The 24,342-nt window shown below is 34.2% G+C and overlaps 2 protein-coding genes and 1 long non-coding RNA gene across 3 annotated transcripts; all 3 read right to left on the bottom strand.

Moving 5' to 3' along the window:
- Positions 1-4,263: 4,263 nt before the first annotated feature.
- Positions 4,264-9,362, bottom strand: LOC132029338 (uncharacterized). Its single transcript, XR_009407772.1, has 2 exons — positions 9,110-9,362; positions 4,264-4,681 (listed from the first exon to the last, which is right to left on the bottom strand). It is a non-coding gene; the product is annotated as an uncharacterized LOC132029338 (long non-coding RNA).
- A 3,039-nt stretch (positions 9,363-12,401) lies between these two features.
- On the bottom strand, positions 12,402-14,885 carry LOC132031169 (PLASMODESMATA CALLOSE-BINDING PROTEIN 5-like). The gene is made up of 3 exons (XM_059421035.1): positions 14,255-14,885; positions 13,722-13,749; positions 12,402-12,601 (listed from the first exon to the last, which is right to left on the bottom strand). The coding sequence occupies exons 1-3, from the start codon at positions 14,610-14,612 to the stop codon at positions 12,448-12,450; spliced, it is 540 nt and encodes a 179-aa protein (XP_059277018.1). The 5' UTR covers positions 14,613-14,885; the 3' UTR covers positions 12,402-12,447.
- A 7,069-nt stretch (positions 14,886-21,954) lies between these two features.
- Positions 21,955-22,563, bottom strand: LOC132032020 (uncharacterized mitochondrial protein AtMg00810-like). Its single transcript, XM_059421848.1, has one exon. It carries the CDS (start codon positions 22,561-22,563, stop codon positions 21,955-21,957), a length of 609 nt encoding a protein of 202 aa, XP_059277831.1.
- Between the last annotated feature and the right edge of the window lie 1,779 nt (positions 22,564-24,342).

Raw genomic sequence — 24,342 nt, 5'->3', positions numbered from 1 at the left:
CAATGGCCTAATTGATATGCGGCTATTAGTAACACTTGATTAAAAAGGGCCACCTTGAACTCAAGCCCACATTCTACTATCCAATAAATGGGGATAAGCAGGCAGCAGGTCAACATGACTGCCTGTTCTCCCAGGGTATTATTGTCTTTTCAGTTCATTTTGTGTTTATTTTTTGAATTTTAACAAATTATCATCAATTTTACAAGTTATTCTGATTGGTTTGATATGTGCAATTATAATAGCTGCTTTGTTATATTTGGCTGTGAAGACACTTTTGTCCTTTGTGGGCCCAAATCATCTTTTTAAGGACAGTAAGCCCAGTATTTGGACACCAACACATCACTGCTTGAGTGCATATTTATGTGAATGTGACTGCCACGTTTTGCTATATTTATAATGTGATTTATATTTGTTAATAGCCAATATATATATACACACACCATGTAATAGAAAACATATTGAAATTAAAAAAAAAAAAAAAAAAAGAATAATTCTGGGCTTTTCTTTTTCGTTGCATATTTCTTGTGCGAGGTAAGTTTATAGTTTAGTAAAGAGTTGGATTGGGCATAGGCACAAATTTGTTTGCGAACATAAAATTAAAAAAATAAGTTGGGGTAGTCTAACTTATTTTTTTTGGCTTATAAAGTTGTTTTCACTATACGCTTTTAGATAAACTAAGTTAAATGGGTCCAATTATTTTTGACCTTATTTAAGCACAAAATGACTTTAAATTTAGTACCAAACACTCAAAAAAAAAAACTATAAGCCAACTTATAAGCCAATCCAAACGGGCTCTAAAAAGCTAACCTAACTAATATGCTTAAGCTTAACTGTAAGGATAGCATATCACATCAAATGTCATTTGTTATTTTGCATGTTCATTTCTTTGAGAAAATTAAATTTAGGCTATGCATGAAAACTTGTACCGATTTGTGTTGAATTTGGAAAATAAAATTCGAAACATATCATACAAATTTGTACGATTATAAATCATCTCATTAAGAATAAAATAAGAATTTTGAAGATAAATTATTTCTACATATGAACGAGTCAGCATATTTCTTTTGGGATAGAAAAAGTATTTCTTGAAATAAAAATATTTTGAGTTCATCAAAATTTTATTCATTTAAATGAGTCATTGTACTGCATCTGTCAAGACAGAAGCTTCCCCACTAGGTATCAGGATAGAAACTAAAAGGCACACTAACAAACAGAGATTCACATTTCACAAAATATTTAACATAAGGAAAATCAAAATTCCAACTTTTGGATTACATACTTATTAATCTGAGGGGTGTTTGATCACAGTACTGGTACTAATTAATGAGGCTGGAGAGGCCGTGGAACAACATCAATTAGCTGGGTCTTTTGAACTTCTCTACCAGAAAACTTGTTATATTCTACAACTACAAACAACGGAATCAAAATTCTTATGTCCTCACAAAGTTAGCAGAGTTACAGACAGTAGATTAATAGGCATCGAGACGAAAATCCAACTGTTGATTGGAGAAGTCACTCAACTTTATTTTCTAACACAAAAGTCACTCAACTAAGAGTAGTTCACTCGGCAAATCACTCAACTTTATTTTTTAACTCAAAAGTCATTTAACTATTGATATTTAACTTAGTCAACTCAAGCTATTTAAGTATCACTAAATTTTGCTAACATGGAATTTATATTTAAAGTCAAATTTTTTAGAAATAAAAAGATAACAATTTTAATCATTTAATTGACCCCCCCACTTGACCGGACCTCTTAAAAATATGTTGATCAAGAGCCAACAGATACAACTTACATAAATTAACAAAAAATATAATGAAAAATCAATATCATAATTCACAGAAAAAAATATTGGAAAATATATTGAAAAATAATATCTTCATTCACACAAAAAATTGGTAGAGGGTTTCTTAGCAATAAAAACGATGCACACTTGTATAAGTTGGTAATTATCCTTTTTGTCAGAAATTCATTCTTGCATCACATAAGTATCAGTTTTAAAACAAAACTATCGAGGTGAGTTGTAAATAAGACATTTAAGAGCGGCAAATTAAAATAAGCATCGAATTATGCTTTTGACTGGCCAACTCTTGCAACCACAAGAAGAGTCTCCTCAAATGATTCTTTTGGAAATTTTCACTAGTATGTAATTCTTGTGAGTTCCAAAATATGTAATTCCTCAAATGCTTCTTTAGCAATGGTATATTTTATGTGGGAAAAAAAAAAAAAAACCAAACCACACATTGAATCACTTATGCTAGATTCTATGTGGAGATTATTTTCTCCATTTTTGTGACCAAACACAATGTATAAATTTATGCTAGTAATAATACATGGATAACTCCTATCAAACCGGAAACCAAAACTGTTCACATTCCTCTTCTGCTGACAGAAAGCAGGTAAATTAGAAGAAATTGCCTTTTGTGCTTAAATTTCAAGCCCAGTTATATTTGACAACATTGTTAGATTTCAATTTATTTGAATCTCAAATTTAAAGTTTTTCACACCTTAACCTTACCGGTTGAGCCAGCCTGATTAATAAGAGACCATTAGTAGCACTTGATTAGAAAAGGCCACCTTGAACCCAAGCAGATACATATAGAAACTAAAGGCAGACTAACAATTCATTTCAAATATAATCACTGCCTTTCATATGCATTGACAAACAGAGATTCACATTTCACAAAACTTGGGGCAACTTTCAGTTTAAATCCTGATTTGGAAAATGGCACTTGCTTCGTCATATAGTTAACTTATAAATGCAACACCACAACTTACCAGAAAGTATATGATTTCCAGGTTGACGATTTTAGCACCTCATAAAGGCAAAGAGATATGAAGCTAAGCCTGTAGGGTCGCCAATGCCATTTTCCAGTTTTCTAGTCCAGGCTTACCTCAATAGAATTTATGTTAGACTTATATTTGGACTTCAAACGTGTTTTCACATAGCGTATGTCTAGAGTTGCTAGTTCTCCATAAGTTGTTGGGACAGTTTCTTCCTCTGTGTTCATTTATTCGTAATTTTGGGCTCTTCAAGGATTATCTTGATCCACTGCTTGATTCATCAATTGCAAATTACAGTGTGAATGTCATAAAAACAATTATGACTAAACCATCCGGTCAAAAATATCCGTCAGTGGCGGGGTAGAGTGGACTTTGATTTACTTTGACAAATTGATCGACTTGCACTAATCCAATACAATTTGTAGTAATTTAAAAAAAAAAAAAACTGAGAAACTAACAACAGTATATTGGTGTCTAATGAATTTAGTATCATGATCGAACATTCCACTAGTGCCCTGAAAGAATAGGACTTTCTGGTTGACGTTTTTGGCACATCCCATAAAGCCATGTGGGATCACCAATGCCATTTTCCAGTTCTCCATTCCTCAATAATGCAGCACTTCGTTAAAAAATTGAGTGCTAATTTATGTTGGAATAAAATTATGCATTAGTTAAAGTAATTTCTTTTGAACAATATTCTTACTTTTGACAGTTTTCTGTTATTAAGTAACAATATTTTTACCTTTGAACTAAAGACTAAATGGTAGTCAAGTCTGGTGTCATGTAATATTATTACTATGACCAACATGGAAGAAAAGAAAAGAGGGTTGAAATTTGATCTCATCGTTCTATAGGAGAAATTATCTTTGCCAGGAAAGTTACCAGCAATTGATATTGTCCAAAGATCAGTATAAAGAGCTTTGGTTTTGTGTAGCAATTAGTTTATGATTGCTTTTTCTATACTTGTTTTGATGACATGTCTCTTAGATAACCAATATTTTTATCCAGAAGCTTAAAATAAGGGTGTTGTACTAATGAGTTGGATACAAAAATGATGTAAGCAACAAAATGTATTCTTAGGCTAATTTCATAGTTGAAGGATTATTAGTGTTTCATGTTAAAGAGGAGGACCATTTTAATTCAAAGGACAAACTTAAGGGACTAATTTTGGACCGATTATCTCACTCTTAAAGTGGCTTTTCACCAATTGTTACTTTTCTAAGATTATTGTATGTACTTGCTTGAATTTGTTAAAACAAAAGAAAAGGATAAATGACTTTACTAGATAATTTTAAAAAGTTGATGCGTGACCCTTTAACTCCTGAGAATCGGTAGCCATATTTATACGCCATGAGTGGAAAACTGGAAAATGGCATTAGCGACCCTACAGCAATGTGATATTCTTGACTGTATGATGAAGCAAGTTCGATTTTCCACAGGCAACAAGTCTCTTTTACCTATATGAGATGTGCCAAAAATGTCAAACTGAATGTCCTATACTTTCTGGTCACTTGTGGTGGCGCTACATTTTTTATATGAATAACTGAAGAGAAAGGAAGAAAGTCGAAATTATATATTCCAACAGCTGATAGACTAGGAATCCTAGACATGCTATTTTAACAGAGTTGCTGCACCACTGAGGTAAGTTCAGGACTGCAAAACTCAAACATTCTTGTTTTAGCTCAAAAAGGAAAAAGAGAGACCTCATTGTTATAGTTATGGGCAGAAGCTTCAATCTTCTCTTTGCTCTTGCAGTTATTATTCTGCTTCATGACCAAAATTCACTTGCTACGTTTCCCAATATTAGCAATGATGAAGCGGCTCTTCTTGCCGTCAAATCTCACATTTCTTCTTCTGATCCTAACATCTTAGCAACCAACTGGTCTTCTTCCAGCCCTGTTTGCAGCTGGATTGGAATAACTTGTGGCTCCCGCCACCATCGAGTCACAGCCTTAAACATTTCTAGCATGCAACTTCATGGTACCATTCTCCCAAACCTCGGAAACCTGTCATTTCTCATTTCTCTCATAATCATCAACAACACTTTCTATGGGGAGTTGCCAGAAGAGTTGGCTCATTTGCAGAGGTTGAAAGTGATCTCGTTCAAAAGAAATAACCTTACTGGTGCCATTCCATCATTTCTAAGTCTGATACCAAACCTTCACCTTATGGTTTTTCGAGCAACCAATTTTTCGGGGAAATCCCCTCTTCCCTTTTCAATCTAACACAGCTTCAAGTGTTGGATATGTCCAAAAATTTTCTCGAAGGAGAGATCCCTCGAGAACTCGGTGATCTTCATCACATGACTTATTTAAACCTGGAAAATAACCAGCTTACTTGCTCTATAGCACTATCAATCTTTAACAGTACGACAATGCAAACCATTTCTCTGACCTACCACAATCTTACTGGTAAGCTTCCAACAACTATATGAGACCATCTTCCAAACTTGGAAGGCCTTTACCACTCATTTAACTCCCTAGATGGCATTATTCCACCAAACTTCGGAAAATGCAGAAAGCTCCAAAGCTTGTCATTGTCTTACAATGAGTTCATTGGAACTGTACCAAGAGAGTGTTGGAAATCTTACGGAAAATACTCGATCACGAACACTTTAACGAATTCACATAGCTTGAGGCATGTCAATTAAGACACTGTCCTTAAGGATATTTCACCCGGTATGGGTGTATCCCTCAGGATTCAACAAGCTCTTCTAGTATAAAACTAGGAGCCAGAATCTAACAAAGATTAACAAAAGAAAACCCAACACAACATAATTTTGGGAAGAAGAATTTCTCTAGATGTATCTCTTTATCAAAAAGAATAGGACAAGTATGTATAGGTGAAGAGAACTCAAATGAGAAAAGAGTCTCATTGCCAAAGCAATGGTGAGGTGGATTAAAGATGGCTGAATAGCAATAAGAATTAATGTCCCAACGTTAATAGGAAGTTAATGGAAGTAATTAAGTATTGGACCTCAAACGTATCAAACATTATGATATAGTAAAAGCCATATTCAAGGCTAAAAACTGATGGTTAAAGAATAGTAAAGGGATTGTTATGATTTCAAAAGTAATTTTAGGATTGTAAGGTAACAGGGTATTAAGAAATGAATTTAAGGTAACAGGGTATTAAGAAATCAATTTTCACATTAATATGAATACTTCTTTTTGAGATATTATAATTATTTTTTCAACAATCCACCACAATATCTCAAAAAGAATAATAAGGAATATAAAGAAATAAGTATTTTTGCTGGGTTTTCACATATGAGTACAATGAGTCGAATCTGGTGTCTCGTAGACTATGAACCAGACCTAGATAAAACAAAATTATACTTACAGAACAATTGGTGAAGTTTAAAACTTCTATGAACCAATAATTCTTTTGTAAGCCTATGGTCTTATTTTATCACATTATACTCACACAATCTTTCTCGTTATCACGGTTTTGCGCTAAGAGGCCATTCGCGTGTCCTGGAATTCATGAGTGCTCTAGAAATCCGTCACAATTTCATAGGAGCGGCACCACTCCACACTCATATAGGTCCACCCATCAAGTGTACTCTGCAGAGCAATACACCACCTATAAAGGATATGATAATGGATTAAGAGTTTATACCTCAACATTTCACTTTTTCTTGCAACCTCGCACGGTATATTCACACACCATAGGAAGAGATATAATTTTATAGTGCACACTTGATCAACTAATGATTTGTTATTATCCATATGAACCTAATTCATGGGATCTCCAATCACATAGGTTGAGTTACCATCATTGTTGATCTTCTCAAATTGACTAAAAAATTCCATTCCCCTCGATGTTTCTTATAGTCTGTGAATTGATTAGATTCATCTCCGACTTCACATAATTTACATAATTAATTTCATATCATAGCAGCTACTTTATCACATTATATCTCAAATAAATGTGTCTATTTTTGCCATTGAAAATTTATTTTTCACTACAGCTGTTGCTGCTTAGCAACCACAATGTATAGACACGAAAAGATGTTGGTTTTATTCCAAATTGAATTACTCACTAAGAGGTCTCTTAACCACTTAGCCTCATCACCAACCAACTCCAAAATAATAGATTATGTTTAATTGATTTTCATGTTATGGCACCCCCCACAAAGGATAAACACATAACCATTTGTGTATTTTGAGATTCACTTAGCATCATTGTACCCTTTTAGTACAAAAAAATAAATAAAAAAACACCATATTAATACCATATTTGTGGTACATCTCAAATATTATTATTTTTCCACACAATCAAGTAGCATAACATTAATTGAACACCCCCACATTTTCAAATATTTCTGTCTAAAAAGTAATCTTTTTGTTTCACCAATTTCCTTTAAAGAACTGTAGTGCATTTAGATTCTGGAACTTAGACAGATTGTATTAAGTTATTATCTATTAATTTTCCGTAAGAATAGAGTGAGAAATATCCTTAAGATTGTTGGAAATCTTACGGAAAATACTCGATCACGAACACTTTAACGAATTCACATAGCTTGAGGCATGTCAATTAAGACACTGTCCTTAAGGATATTTCACTCGGTATGGGTGTATCCCCCAAGATTCAACAAGCTTTTCTAGTATAAAACTAGGAGCCAGAATCTAACAAAGATTAACAAAAGAAAACCCAACACAACATAATTTTGGGAAGAAGAATTTCTCTAGATTTATCTCTTTACCAAAAAGAATAGGACAAGTATATATAGGTGAAGAGAACTCAAATGAGAAAAGAGTCTCATTGCCAAAGCAACGGTTAGGTGGATTAAAGATGGCTGAATAGCAATAAGAATTAATGTCCCAACGTTAATAAGAAGTTAATGGAAGTAATTAAGTATTGGACCTCAAACTTATCAAACATTATGATATAGTAAAAGCCATATTCAAGGCTAAAAACTGATGGTTAAAGAATAGTAAAGGGACTGTTATGATTTCAAAAGTAATTTTAGGATTGTAAGGTAACTAGGTATTAAGAAATGAATTTTCACATTAATATGAATACTTCTTTTTGAGATATTATAATTATTTTTTCAAGAGATAGCCAACTTAACAACACTTACAGAATTATATCTTGTAGCTCAGCATCTGGAAGGTATTATGATATTTTCCTTCCGAGAAATCTGAAATTTCTTCTATTTTTCTCTTCTGCCAGATTGTTATTGATCATGTATTTTCCCCACTTGACAGGAGAGATGCCAGCAAGCATCTCTAACATGTCAGCACTGCAGAAGCTAGCATTTAAACGAAACAGGATTTCAGGTATTCTACCTTGCATTTAGGTCGTGGAATGGCCAGCGTAGAACAACTTTTTTGTGCAACAAATAATCTAAGTGATTTTTTTCTCAAATTCTTCACGACTCATAGTATTTGAACTCGAAGGCAACTGCATGAATGAGTCCCTACTAATTTAATTCTTATGAATATAGCTTTTTCTCCAAGAAAATCACATTTCCCACATCATGTGCTCAAGGTTCAAGCTACTTTAGTACCATAAAATTGACTTCATAAATGATTTACTACTATTTAGGTTGTACTGTTTGTTTTAAGGATAAGTGTCCTTCCAATTTGTAGATGGCAAGAGCCTTTTTGATACCAAAAGATAACAGAGGGGAAAAGTGTTCTATTTCCGATAGTTGAAGGTTAATTTTGGCCCTTGTCCGTTACAAATATACCCAACAAGTGTACAACTACTATATACGCAATTGCTCTTACAATTAATATTATTCCATTGGAAACAGCTCTTAGAAGGTAGCATGATATTTCCTTACCAGAAATCTGAAATTTTCTTCTTTTTTTCTTCCGCCAAATTGGTACTCATATATTTCCCCCACATGACAGGAGAGATACCAACAGAACTAGGCAATCTTCAGAAACTACAAGTTCTGTTATTAGGCGAGAATGAGTTTACTGGTTCCATTCCTACAGGCATTTTCAACATGTCAGCACTGCAGGTGCTAGAATTTGCAGTAAACAAGCTTTCAGGTACTCTACCTTCAGATTTAGGTCGTGGAATGCCCAACCTAGACGAATTTTATTGTGCTCTTAAATAAATTGAGTGGTTTTATATCTACAACTATCTCAAATTCTTCAAGACTTAGAGTACTTGATCTCTCTAGCAACAACTTCACGGGTCCTAGTCCTGAATCAGTTGGTGACTTAGAATACATTGAGATTTTAATCTTGGGGGAAATAATTTTGTCAGTGATTCAGCATTGATGTTCCTGACATCTTTGACAAACTGTAGGAAATTGAGAGAAATTACTTTTGCTAAAAATCCCTTGAACGGGTTTTTCCTTACATCATTTGGGAATCTCTCTGATTCTCTGGAAATATTGCAAGGACGGGATTGTAAACTGAAAGGCGTCATTCCTGAAGATATTGGTAATTTTACTGGTTTGATAAGGATGGATTTGTCAAAAAATGAGTTGACTGGACACATTCCAAAAACTGTCCAAGGCATGCTAAAACTTCAACAACTTTACCTACAAAGCAACATGATAAAGGGAATCATACCAGATGTTATCTGCAAATTAAAGAATCTTGGAGCATTATCCTTGCCCGGAAAATCGGTATTTCGGTTCGGTGCCATATGCATAGGGAACAGCTTGAGGTATCTTCGTCTAGCTTCCAACAAGCTGAATTCGAGCTTACCTGCAAGCTTGGGGATCCTTCAAGATCTCATAGCATTTATGTTTCATCCAATTTATTAAGTGGGCAAATTCCCGTGGAGATTGGAAATTTAAAATCCTCAACACTCATTGATCTGTCCAAAAATGGTTTTGCCGGTAAGATCCCTAGCACTCTAGGGGGTTTAGATAAATTGGTTAATCTTTCTCTAGCACCTAATAGGTTAGATGGGCCTATTGCAGATTCTTTTGAAAAAATGATGGCCTTGGAATTTTTGGATTTGTTCATAACAATCTTAATGGTGAAATTCCAAAGTCATTAGAAGCTCTTGTGTATTTCAAATACTTGAACTTCTCATTCAATGAGCTCAGTGGAGAGATTCCCGTGGGTGGTCCTTTTGCAAATGCCACATGTCAATCTTTCTTGTCTAATGATGCGCTCTGTGGTGATTCTAAGTTTCATGTGTCACCATGCGTCATCAAATCTCCCAAGAGAAAGAAGGCAATCTTGGTTTTGTTCGTCCTTTTGGGAGTGGGTCTGCTATTTCTTGCATTAGCCCTGGCATATGTATTTTAAAATTGCGAAACAAAAGGAAGAATGCAAGTCAAGCAGATGTCTTTCTAGTAACAGGTCATGAAAGAATCTCCTACTATGAACTTGAACAAGCAACAGAAGGATTTAGTGAAAGCAACTTGCTTGGTAACGGGAGTTTACACAAGGTCTTCAAAGGGATACTTAAGGATGGTACTCTTTTGGCAGCAAAGGTATTTAATGTGCAATTGGAGGGTGCATTCAAAAGTTGTGATATGGAGTGTGAGATGCTGAGAAACCTCCGCCATTGAAATCTTACTAAAGTCATCACTAGTTGCTCCAACCTTGATTTCAAAGCATTAATATTAGAATACATCTTTGAATGGGACACTTGAAAAATGGCTATATTATCATAACTTTTTCTTAGACATGTTGCAAAGAATAGATATAATGATAGATGTTGCATCTGCAATAGACTATCTCCACAATGGCTATTCAACATCTGTGGTGCATTGCGACTTGAAGCCAAGTAATGTCTTGCTTGATCAAGAAATGGTTGGTCATGTGTCATGTCGGTGATTTTGGCATTGCGAAATTGTTAGGTGCAGGGGAGTCTTTTGTTCAAACAGGGACAATTACAACCATTAGATATATTGCTCCAGGTGTTAAATTTTTTTAAAGCTTCCTCATATCCTTAGAATACCCAAAACAGTTATTTCCCCTAGATAGCGATCGGTACTCTCAATTTTAACATGTTTCTTGGCAACCAGGAAGTTCTTTTGATTATTGTTTACCATGATTGTAGAGTATGGAAAAGATGGAATAGTATCCACAAATTGTGATGTTTATAGTTTTGGCTTCGTGATGATGGAGACATTTACAAGAAGGAGACCAAGTGATTAAATATTTACTGAGACTTGAGCATATGTCGTTGGGTTAGTGATTCTTTTCCGAGTGAAATTCATAAGGTGGTGGATTCTAATTTGGTACAGTTAGGGGATGAACAAATCGATGCAAAGATGCGGTGTTTGTCATCTATCATGGAATTAGCTTTGAGTTGCACTATAGTACCTGATGCAAGAATTAGCATAGAGGATGCTCTTTCAACACTTAAAAAGATTAGGATTGAATTTGTAAAAAGATTAGGATTGAATTTGTCAGTAATTGTCACTAAATGGAACTAGACCATCAGTTCACAAGTACTTCCTGATTTCTTAATGTCGGTTGCCTTCTGCTTTTAATTCTGCAGAAGTACTTAATTTTGCTGAATTACTGATTGTAGGAAACTAACTCGTTTCTTGATACAAGTAAAACATATGTTTCTAGTGTATATATATATATATATATATATATATATATATATATATGTCAGCATCTCTTGAAAAATAATGCAAGTAAACATCAATTTAAGATACAAGTATAGTTCTAAACAAAAATCGACACTATTTGCACAAAATTTATGCACGCCACAGATAAAAAGAACAGTTACCCCCATCCAGTACTGCCCAAGGAAGGAGGAGGAAGGCGGCCTGTAGGAACCATATATATGATGTAAAAGCAAGATCAAAATTTAAAATATCTTGGATTAATGGTTAATGTAAATTTATTCAATAATATTCTTTAGTATTTTTTTTTTGTTTATTTAAGGCAATGATTTTTTGTTTGGTGTTTCAAAAAATGGATAACCAACATTTTAACTAATCGATTATGATAATTTGGATCAATTTTTTTTTCTGCAGTACCTCGATATGAGATGAGCAGAAAAGGGGTTCAAGGATCAGCTTTCTTTTTATAAGGGCTAAACTCAATTATTTTAGCTTTTTTACCCTATATTGTAGGATGAATCTCGAAAGATAGGATTCCCTCCAAATCGTACATACGACTTTCATCGAGTACAATTTTCCTAAGAATTTTATATGTATCTATGAGATCGAGTATGGTAACACCTTAAATTGAGTATGTTTTTCCATCCCTTTCCTGCTAGGATCGGAAATCCTGTATTTTACATATCCATATAACTGAGTCATAATTAACCTTACTTGTTGAGGTCTGATTAGTATGATAACCTTACCTGTTGAGCTCTGATTAGTATGAGACCATTAGTAACACTTCATTAAATAGGGCCACCTTGAACTCAAGCAGATACAGATAGAAACTAAAAGGCACACTAACAATTCATTAAATATAACCACTACCTTTCATATGCAATGAAAAACAGAGCTTCATATTTCACAATATATATATATTTTTTTTAAAATCAAAATTCTAGCTTTTGGCTTACATACTTATTAATCAGAGGAATATTTGATCGATACGGGTAATAATTCATAATGCTGCAGAGACCGTGGAACCAGCACCAGTTACCATGAGGATATGAACCTCTACAAAAGAACTTGTTAAATTTTATAACTACATACAAGAGAATCAAAATTTTATTAAATTCTACAACTACATATAAGAGAATCAAAATTTTATATGTCATAAAATTAGCAGAGTTGCAGACATTAGATTAATAGACATAGAGACGAAGATGCAACGGCTGATTGTAGAAGTGCTGCTACTTAAATCCTCTGAAGCTTGACCTAACCCTGGCGGTATTGATCCATTAAAGCTTCTGGTCCTCCTACTCAAGCTGCAACAACGAAGCAGATCTATTACCTCAAAAGGGTAAGATGATATGGGAAAGGTTCAAGAATGTCTTTTCGGAGGACTTTGGTTAAAAGAATTTTTTCTAACAATTGTAAAAACAAGCTGCATCTACTTGCAAAGTTATAATTAGTTTATTCAAATAAGTATCTACATTATACAAGAGGTTATCCATTTGCATCAAGCTCACACTTCCTTCTGCATGTGCCCCCACCCACACAGAGAAGCACACACTATAATAAGAGGTAAAATTTGTTTGGCGGCGTGTTCAATCAAACTGGTAATTTTCTCTCCGACTACGGATCCCATACTACCCCATAAGCTACGGGAATTCCGTTTAGATGGCCTATGCCTGTTTGAACAGCCTCGTTAATCCTGTCTTACTTTGATAAGAATCACTACGTGTAGCAATAGCTTTTAATACCATCCTTTCAGTATGAACCATGCTGGAATACCTGATCAATGTTTCGAGTGAAGTTGTGCCTACTAAAGTTCCCAATAACATGGCATATAAAGAAATCAAGGTATAGTAAGCATGCATAGAAGTGATCACCAAAAGCTGAGTCACGTTAACAAAGTTTAAGCAAATGCAGTTTATTCTTAATTCTTCTTCAGATTCGGTGACAATGCAATATAGGAATTGGCACATTCCACACAGCACTGTTCACATGCGTATTCAAAATTTAGAGTCAGCGAATTCAAAATTAATACTATAATCTATGTATGTACATTTTTTTAAAATAAAATGTATACATGTCTTTATTGAAAGCATTAGTTGCAGTTAAATTCCCCGAATCCGTTAGATCTACTTTTGCACCAGTGTCAAATCTACTGTATTAGAAGTAGGTGTAGTGCACCAAAAACATTCGGTTCGATTTATGAATTTGGGTATAGATTTTTCAATGTTTAAAAAACTAAAACTTACAAGTCAACATGGCTAATCATTCAAAGTATTTTTTAAAAAAGTTGGAGAAAATTATAATTATAAAAAAAAAAAAAAAAAAAAAAAAAAAAAACTATTTGACTCCTCAAACAGTAATACTTTTACTTAAAATGAGACAAGGGAGTAATAAGTTAGGACCTATCACCAGAAATGAAAGTATTACCTTGATGGAAATTTACAGCCATTATGACCTGAATGAGAAAAAACGAGAATAATTAGAAAAAAAAAATCAGAGAACTAAGTTGTGAGATTATACATCATAAAGATCCAACTTTTGACAATAACACTCATTGGGATTTAGAGAAGTTAGAGCAGCAGAACTAGCAAAATCACATCTATCATCAGTCATCCCATGTTTAAGAAAGTAATCATTAAACGCAAACAAAGGTGTTCGCCGGATATCAGAAGCGTCGTAGCACGGCCCACCAGACTGAATAGGCCCACAACTAGCACCTGGAACCAAGTCCACAAGCCCAATTTAAGTGTCTTATTTTTATTTTTATTTGTCCCAAAAGGAGTTCTTTCTATGTTTAGTAAGTTTTTTAACTCTTTAACTCAAATATTATACATGATAAATTTAAGAACACAATATTTAAAGGAAGTATCCAAAACTAAGACACTTAAATTGGAATGGAGGGAATATGAATTAATTCATGAAATTACATTATGATCCAAGTCAATGGAAATAACACTCACTTGGGTTTAGAGAAGTTAAAGCAGCAGAACTAGCAAAATCACAACTATCATCAGTCATCCCATGTTTAAGGAAGTAATCATTGAAGGCAAACGATGCCGTTCGTCGAATATCAGATGCGTCGTAGCAAGGCCCACCGGACTGAATGGGCCCACAACTAGCACCACCGGGCCCACAAGCCCAATCAATAGCGGACTGAAGAGCAGCATCCTCAGCATTGTTCTTTGCCACACACCATAACTCCACTGTCTCCGCCCCTCCCCCGGCAGCGCCGCTGTGGGTGGCGGTGCTGCCAAGGGGTGCAGAGAGGGCGGAGATTAGAGATAATAGAATGAGAGAAAAGAAGAATTTAGGAGACATTTTTGTGGGATTATAAGGTTTGGGTTAGTGAAAAGTTGGTGGATATTTTTGAGAAAGGAAAGAGGTTGAAGTATAAAATAGCTTTGGGTGAGTTACTGTCAGAGTTTGACCGTTGTCTGGGGAAGGTAGTGCCAACGTTACGGGTTCGATCAAATTTAGTAATTTTGATTGAATTCTATACAGATAATGATCAAAAATATATTTGAATTATTATTTTTTGCGAGTTTTACACCTTCTACTATCAGTTGTTTCCTTTTTTATATGAACTATCACCGTTTATGTGTTTAAATACATCTAATTGTGTAGATGGTGATAATTAAGGTAAGAAATATCGACGTGTTTTTTAATACATAGATAGTGATAGTTGATGTGGGAAGAGGAACGACTGATAGTTAGTGTGTAAAACTCAGCGAAAAAATAATAATTCAGAAATATTTTTGACTATTAATTCATTCTATATTTATTTAAGAAATTTATTGATTATGTACAAATTTTAACTGTAATTTAGAGTTCAATAACGTTAAAAAAAAAAAAAATCAAACTAGAAACTTCAAATTTTAGCTACACTTCTGATGAGAAGTGACAAAGAGAGTGAACAGATTTCTTGGAAAGGAACGTTAAAAGGCGACAAATGCAGACTGGTACACAAGGTACTCAGTTTATGCAAGTGTGTGATGAATTATTTCATGTTACGTGTCTACTGAAATCCAGAGTGTTCTTTGTCAGCTTTTTGACTCTTAATTTTTCCATTTTGAAATTGAGAATGGGTGGAAACAGATAAGCTCCTTTTCATTTGTGTTCTGATATTTTACTTTTTTCTAAGACTAAAATTCTTTTACTGTGTCGTTGGTGCGCGGGATAAGATGGTATATATTAGGATTAAGCTTGACACTAATTTTATACTCTGTTTGATAAAAAGTATATATTTATCTATACTTTCTGTTAAGCAGAATATAAAATGAAATCTAAACTTAATTTTGGGGTATTTCATCTTATCCCATCAAACTTGATAGTGTTGTTTAATTTCACCTCCATGGTGGAATAAATTAGTCCAAAAATATTAATCTCAGAGCTATAATTTCGGGATAACTTTATCTGCGTACCAAACGACAATTTTATAGTAAAGCTTGTTTGAACTCCAAAACACTGATATAAAATTTCACATGTAGAAATTGAAACTTCAGAAGTTAAAAAGTGATACCATAAGTAAAATAATCTTTTTAAAATTATTTCATGTATCTATTTTACTTTTGATACCTAACAAAATTAACTTTTTAACACTATTTCCAAGTAAAATAATCTTTTTAAAATTATTTCATGTATCTATTTTACTTTTGATACCTAACAAAATTAACTTTTTAACATTATTTCCCTGACATGTGGGTAAATATTTATTTCACCCCAAATATTACAAATTTCACAAATTCCCGAAGTGTGAGCCTTACTATATGAAAGATTCTAGAGTTTGAATGCTAGCTTAAATTCCACAAAAAAAAAAAAAAAAAATAGTTCCTTGAATCTGACTTGCACTATTCAAAGCTCCAAGAATTTTCCTGCAGTTTAAGCTATTTTTCGAACTTCAACACCCTGGTCAGCTGTTTGGACATATCAATATTACGTAAATCTCTTTATCAATAAATAATAAATGGATACAGTTTCTCATAAAAAATTACACCATGTATTAGCCCAAATAAAACTATTATAAATTTTAGCCTAACTACAAATTATGTACCCAATTTATTTAGTCATGTTACTTCTTTTACGCAGCCAAGTGCAAAAAAAAAAAAAGGGCGCCAATTCTCCTATCATTTCTCCACAACATTGTAGTATCACTACATCATTATAATCATTAACACTAACATTGCCTTCAATCACAGTAACATCATAAAAACCCCCACTGAAATCATCAAATTTGGAAGAAGAGCTTGCAACTCACAATTTTTTAGCTTGAAGCTCTCGGATCTAAGAATCGAACTTCAAAAAGTGTTTGTACTTCGAAGTGAGTATTCAAAAATCTTATTGATATAATTGTACGAAGCTTATACAAAATTTTAAGATTTTTTTTTTTGTGTGTGATACAATGATATAAACACGCGATATACATTTCCACAGTGATATTTCTCAAGTCGATTTTAGATATGAATTTTGACTCCAAACTAGTTCAAGTACTATAATCTTCCTCATATTTGTATATAGCTTCATCTAGATATTTCCAACGAGTTTCAACTAGAAAAACAACTACTCTTAAATGAGATTGTAGGATAACCGCTTGTCAATAAAATTGTTAGGCTAGTTGCTGGTAAATATTTTTTAATTATTGTATATTTCTGACACACGTGATTTCCTGTAACGAACCTCCCGGTCGTTATGGAAAATCTAGGATCACCCTACCAAATAGAACCCCTCCAAGCGTAGAACAAGCTAATAGAAACTCGAATGTATAAGTCTAAGAACTGAAAATTTGACTTGTTTGTGAATATTATTTGATTTTGTTGAGTCCATTAGGGGGTGACAGAGGAAATTAGACTTCCGCTGGGAATTCCGAGGCCACGGGTGACTCTGCATGATGTTTTTACATTAATGTGCATGTTTGGTTTTTGTTTGTATGACCTCGGATGAAGTGTTGTATGATAGAGTGAAAAACTGTGAAAATTAGCGAGCGTACTGGCTCAGTGATACCGCTGCGGCGGGGCCTCTGTAGCGGCGTATCCTTTTAACGCTACAACTTGTTGGTTCTCTGGTCCAGCTTCATTCCAAAAAGTGATGTCTAGGGCTGTGAAGCCTTGCCCATTGACACCTTAAAATCGAAAATTAATTATAGTATAATTAGGTATATATTCTGAAGTTGAAATACATAAAAAAAAACATAGATTTAATTACCAACGGTTGCGGTGTAGTATGTCTGGAAGCGACCACCGAAGCTTTTATTCCCTGATATGATTGTATTGTCCATCCCCACACCAAGGAGAACAATGTTGGTCTTCCAGCTTTCAACTTGAATATATTCATGGTAAATTCCTTGTTTTATTTTAATGTAGTAAAGTTTTACACTATGGTTTGAAGCTGCACAACTTGCATCTCAACCCCTTAAACTCACCTTCATTAATTATAATCGAAAGCCTACGAAAGAGAGAGCTTGGATCACAAAGCTCATCATTAGGTAATTAGATATGTAGAATGCTTCTATTGTTGCTTTGACAAAATTTCTTCTTTTATTAAGTTAGCTAAATAGGATCAATAATTGACTTATTGAGATGGGAAAACACACGTGTCTAAAGATTAATTTATTATTAAATTCCTGAATCAGTCACTAGTCTCAAATATATTCAACAAATTTAGCTTTTGTGTGCATCACACGTGCATCGTACGTGCATCTTTTATATATATATATATATATATATATATATATATATATATATATATATATATATATATATATATATATATATATATATATTATTTCAACTGTTTCATTATTACTTATAATGAAAATCCTAAAAGTCACTGTCATAATTATTCAAACCTTTCATAGTTTAATAATGCTGGAAAAAAATTGTAGGAGTCTCCACACATATTAGTACTATAAAGATATCTTTCATGTACCAACAAGAATTGTGTGGGATGGATAGGATCGCTCCACCCTTAACTAGAAATCTCGGGTTTGAGTCCTGACATGAAAAAAATCTTGTTAGGGAGCGCTTTCCCCTTAAATTGACCTTACGCGGTGCTAATTTAAATTAGTTGAGGCTCCAATTTGCGCATAACGAGCACCGGATGAGAACAAAAAAAATATCCTTCATGTTTCTTTTTTCCTTCCAGTACTGATTTGTCATGTGCATCTTAATTTCCATTGTATTTATTGAAGATTTTGATTTGTGCTTGTGAGTGATAATATTATGATCTTCACAAGTCACAACCTCTTCTTCTGTTAACTTAATTCTTCTTCTCCATCATCTTTAGTTTTCAGGTGCTTAATGAAGTATAACAATGAGTAGCTGATTGTTTTATATTTCTAGGTTTAAGTTGTTATACTAATATTTTTCATATGTGATGTTGTATTTTCGTTTTTATGCTCCGCAATAATTATTATACTATCATCTCTCTTTTTTCTTTTTTTGTTTCTTTTTTACTTTTTCGTCTTTTAATATTCATGTGTTTGAGTCGAAGCAAGATTCATATGACTTCTGACTGCATTGTGTTGATCATGATGGAATTATATATATATATATATATATATATATATATATATATATATATATTTATTTATTTATATTTCACGCATAATAGTTATTTTTACGATGTAAATATTTTTAGTATATGCATATATTTATATATGTTAGAGTATGCATTTGTCTTTAAATTAAAGTATTATAAATGTCATTAAAGTAGCATCAAGTTAGCAATACGTAATTACAATTAAGGTAGCTAATGAAATCTTTCAGATTATTAGTTTTTTCCTAGTCACCAACAGATTCTTAATGGAAACATTGCAGCAAAGTTACTACAAATAAAATTTATCATACTGTTGATTGCTTTTGTCGCTTGGTTAATTACCATCTTAACGAGTACTGGAGAAAGCCAACAACTATGTGCAATAGTTGCACAAGATGAATTTGGCGATTTCACCACTATAATGGGTGCAATCTCTACCTATGGCCAGAGGCGATTTTAGGCCCTATTTTTAAAATTATGAACATTTCTCTACTAAAACTAGGTATTTTATATATATATTTTCTAAAATTAGTATAATACCATCGGAACACATACTACAAAAGACCAAATGGTGTACTTGGTCCATGATTATTTACCTAAGGGAAGGGATCAATTCCCGCTTAATACATTTTTTCTTCTTTTTTTTTTTTATGACCCATATTCTAGAATCCTAGATTGCCGTAATCCATTCTATATATAATATTCCCACATCTCTTTCTTTCTTTTTATAAGCATCACAAATACTTGCTGCATGTGATTAGCATTTTGCTGGATTGATCATCAGTCAGTTCCTTTCTCCTTTTTAGTTTATTTCATTGAGAAAATTATTACTACTATTCTTTATAGTTTTACCGCATTGAACTTCTATAGCAAGTGTTCAATGCACAATATGAGTTGTCACTTTTTTAAAAACAATCTGCTTCTTTTTAGCTTTCATCAGTTTTAAAAAATTTTACACTACTGAACATCTTTTCATATACAATGTAAATGGGCATGGAAACAACAAATAATTATAGAATATGTGGATAAACACTATATTCTTGGAATATTTAAATATATATAACTGTTTATTTATTGTGATTATTGATGTTAAGCCATATAAAGTCATTTTAACCTCTATATATAATGAAGCAACAAAAGGTGTAGCAACAAAGATTCCTTCCTCCATTTTTAGAGCTAACGTCAATAAACATTACCTCTTACATGTTTTTTAAACGTTCTATGATTGCCCTTGGTTAATAATCATCTTAACGAGTACTGGAGAAAGCCAACAACGACGTACGTCCAATAGTTGCACAAGATGGTCTGGCGATTTCACCACTATAACGGGTGCAATCTCTGCATCTTCAAATCATAGCGTAGAACCTTACTATATAAAAATAAAAAGGTAATACTATGAATATTTTCAAATTGAAAAATCGAAGACCAACATTGTTTTCCTTGGTGAGGGGATTGACAATACAATAATATCATAAAAGAAAAGCTTCGGTGATGGCATCACGACATGCATCTATGCTTTTCATTTACTTACTTCGACTTCAGAATATATATTTGATTTGGATTTTGTTACTCTAATTATTCTCGACTTTCGCTTTTAAGGTGTCAGTGGGCAAGGCTTTACAGTCCTAGATATCACTTTTTGGAATGAAGTTGGACTAGTGAAGAAACAAGCTGTAACATTAAGAGCAGAAGCTGATTACATTAGCTTCTACTTCCATTTCGAAGGCTATCAAGATACCCGCACACAAAAATTAGCTATCAATTTTACAGAGATTGTCAAATTTTCGACACAATAGATTTTATATGTGGAAATGCAGTTGCAATGTTTTAAAATTGCATCATTAAAGTGCGCGCTCTAATTTTTGGACAATACAATGCAATCAAAACACAACAAAGAGAAAAAGAGGATGACTCAATTGAAATTGTGCTGGATACACCATAAAAGCAGGTTCCAGAATTGGAGACAATGGGTAAAAATATTACAATGTATCTAGGACGTCCATGGCATCCGTCAAGCCATCTTCAAGAACAGTGTCATGCAAAGTGACATAGACCAGTTAATACATCCAAACAGATGGATTCAGTTTACCAAAAAAAAAAAAAAAAAACTCCTAATTCACCAATTTTATCTGGACAGCTTAGTGGAATTGATGGTGTAAAATCAAATCTTAACAAAAGATTTTAAGTAGATTCAATAAAACTAGCTTATGCGTGTGTCGCACGTGCATGCGTGCATCAAACGCGTAACTCGTGCATCAGTGCATCATATGTGCATCTCGTTTGTCACACGTGCATCCGTGTGTCACACGCGATGCATCCATCCCGTGTCGTCCGTGCATCCTGTGCGTCACATGTGCATCTTGTGTCAATTAGTAAAAATATTTTAAAAATCACATATATATTTTTAAAACATGTGTGTGAGGTGTATAATTTTTTTTTTTTTTAAAGCTCAAGATGATGAAGGATGATTCTATTTCAGCGATTTGGTAATTAACCTCAAACTGATTTCACATTGTTTAAAATTATGAAGATAGAACAATTATAAGCAAGAGTAATCGGCTCATATATTAGATAGACTTACTCATGATTAAATGCATAGAGAAAAAAAAAATTAGTAGTGCATCGTGCCTGCATTCCGTGTGTTACATGTGTATCTTGTGCCAATTAATTAAACTTCTTTAAAAAATCACATATATGTTGTTAAAACTGAAGAAATATCAAGGAAAATAGAGATAGAAACAGTGGCCTTTGCTGAATGAATTTTGGTTACATAGAGCAGGCATATTTATACACTGCCCTGGCTCTTAGAGTCCTACCAAGCAATATTACTTTTCCTACGTGAAGTGGTTAACTGAACCACTATGTCCTCATCTACAATACAATTAACATTATACAAGGACCTATACACAGCTATGACTTAGATTAGGCTTAGGAAGTGTAGGGTGTAAAATAAACACGAAATGTATATCTCTATCATTCCCCCTCAAGCTGGAGGTGGGCAGTGGCACAACGCCTTTTTGGTCCGAAAGAATCGAAAATGAGCTTTTGTCAGTGGCTTGGTAAACACATATGATATATAGCTGAGTATACAATGTTGGCGTGAGCATGGCATTGTGGACCACCTTCTCCCTCACAAAGTGGTAGTCAGCTCGACATGTTTCGTACGAGCATGGAGAACTGGGTTCTTAGTGAGGTGAAGAGCTGAAATATTATCTGAGTAAAGAAGAGGAGGACTAGGTAGTGAGATGCCGATGTCTTGGAGAATATAAGTAAGCCATGTGATTTCCGCAGCCAAGGATGCTAAAGCCCTGTACTCAGCTTCCGCGCTTGATCGAGCCACAGTCGTTTGTTTCTTTGAAGCCCAAGAAACACAATTCGAGCCAAGAAATACACACAATCCTGTTGTCGATCTTCTAGTGAGGGGACAACCACCCCAGTCTGCGTCTGAGAAGCCCACAATATTAAGAGAAGAGCGTGCAGTCATACGAAGCCCAAGCTGTGTGGAGCCCGCCAAATATCGAAGCACTCGCTTAACACCGGCCCAATGGTTGGCAACTGGATGTTGCATAAATTGACATAAGAGATTAACGGCATGGGATATGTCAGGGCGCGTGAGAGTTAAGTACTGCAAGGCACCCACTATGCTTCTAAAATCAGAAGGATCGATAGCAGACCCTTGCGGTTCATGGAGCTCATGCTTTTGAGCAAGAGGAGTATGAATAGCACGTGCGCAAGCCATCTTAGTTCTTTCTAATACATCCAACGCATATTTGTGCTGGCAGAGGAATAAATATATGCAATGTTACTTCAATTCCAAGAAAGTAATGAAGATCTAAGGAATGTTCATTTTTTAGAATTCAAATCGCTGATCAAATCATGTAGAAGAGAGGGACTGTTCTATGGTAAGTACGAGTAGTCGACATAGAGAAGAAGCAGAATGGTGTCTTTAGAGGACTTCCAAACAAAGAGAGAAGAGTCCGACTTGCTGCAACTGAATCCCAAGTGTAGCAGATGAGTACTAAATTTGTGCTTAATGCTTTGGGAGCCTGTTTCGAAACCGTATAATGAATATGCAACCTGCATACATGAGTAGGAAAGTTAGAATCAATGAAACCTGGCGGTTGTTCCATGCGAACTCTATGAGAAAAAAAGGCATTTTTCACATCAAGTTGTAAAACTATAGAGTTGTTGCAACAGCAAGCAGTCGGATGGTGGTAGCTTTCACCACTGGACTAAATGTATCATCAAGAAATCAACACCCTCAATTTGATTGTATCCTTTAGCGACAAGCCGAGCTTTGAATTTTACTGAGCCGTCTTTAAAAAATCGTTTTGAATACCCATGATTTATGTGCGACTGTCGTGGGATAAGACACCAAGTATTGTTAGCATGGAGAATTCAGTTCGATGCATTGCAGTAAGCCAGTGCCGTTTGGACAGAGCTTCCTTGACAGTCAGGTTCTTTGACATCAGGGGTTAGAGAAGCAGTCATGGACATGGATTGGAAAGTAGTATTGGGATGGTGGTTGTCTTCCTAGTGAGCATTTTGTGAGTGTTGGAAGGGCTAGGTGGGCAAAAATATCGAAAGGCTGGACAGTTTCGGAAGGAGATGGTGATAACGGTAACCGGAAGATCGGCGGAAATATTTATACTTTCAACTTACAAGGGATCAAGTGATGGTGAGGTAGAGATGGCATGCTTGGAAGTAGGTGAATTATTTAATTGTGGTATTCCATTTTGATGGTTCCACTAAGATGTGATCTTCATGCGGGATATCATTGCTAGATTGTGGCAGAATTGCTGGAAAAATTTCATTGCATTGTTGTTGGATGGAAGCATCATATTCTGCTTGTACCGTGTGTTCTTCATCGGAAGTTGATGCTGTTGGACTTGATTGTGATGTATCCTCAAATTCTTTATATGTGAAGAATTGAGTTGTATCTGCATGAATATTAGTGCTGGAGGAAATGATCAATATAGGTTAGTTTCATCAAAAATTACATGTCTGGAGATGTAAACTTTCCTAGAGGCATGATTTAACCTTTGTGAAGGATGTAACCTATAAAAATACAAGGAAACGTTTTAGGTTGAAATTTGTTGTCATTGTAACCTTTGAGGTAAGGATAAAATCTACAACCAAAAACTTTAATGTATTGTAGTGAGGTTCTTGGTCAAACAACTTTGAGAAGGGTGATTCCATTTTTCAGAAGGTTGAGCATCCGATTAATCGGAAAAAATCCTTTCATAAAGGCTTCAACCCAAAGAAACATAGGCAAGTGAGCATTAAAAATCAAAGTTCATCCTCGTTTCAACAATATGCCTATCATTATCGCTACTCCATTTTGTTCATGTTATGATATTCATGTCTTCTTATTCCAAATTGGGCCAAGTAAGTTGTAAATTTAAATTCTCCTCCACCATCACATTGAAAACTCTTAAGCTTCTTAGAAAACCGATTTTCTACTAATTTATGAAACGTTACAAAATTAGTCCAAGATTTCTTCTTCAAGGGGTAGATC

Source organism: Lycium ferocissimum, chromosome 9 (assembly GCF_029784015.1).
Source record: "Lycium ferocissimum isolate CSIRO_LF1 chromosome 9, AGI_CSIRO_Lferr_CH_V1, whole genome shotgun sequence".
Taxonomy (NCBI): domain Eukaryota; kingdom Viridiplantae; phylum Streptophyta; class Magnoliopsida; order Solanales; family Solanaceae; genus Lycium; species Lycium ferocissimum.
This window is presented reverse-complemented; position numbering and strand designations above follow the sequence as displayed.

Excerpts from the sequence above, each read along its gene's own strand:
- LOC132031169 (XM_059421035.1), bottom strand. The coding sequence starts at position 14,612 with ATGTCTCCTAAATTCTTCTTTTCTCTCATTCTATTATCTCTAATCTCC. Across the intron at positions 13,750-14,254 it reads TTTAACTTCTCTAAACCCAA|GTCATAATGGCTGTAAATTT; the intron begins GTGAGTGTTATT and ends TTTCTCATTCAG. Across the intron at positions 12,602-13,721 it reads GGCTGTAAATTTCCATCAAG|CTTGAGTAGGAGGACCAGAA; the intron begins GTAATACTTTCA and ends TCGTTGTTGCAG.
- LOC132032020 (XM_059421848.1), bottom strand. The coding sequence starts at position 22,563 with ATGGCTTGCGCACGTGCTATTCATACTCCTCTTGCTCAAAAGCATGAG.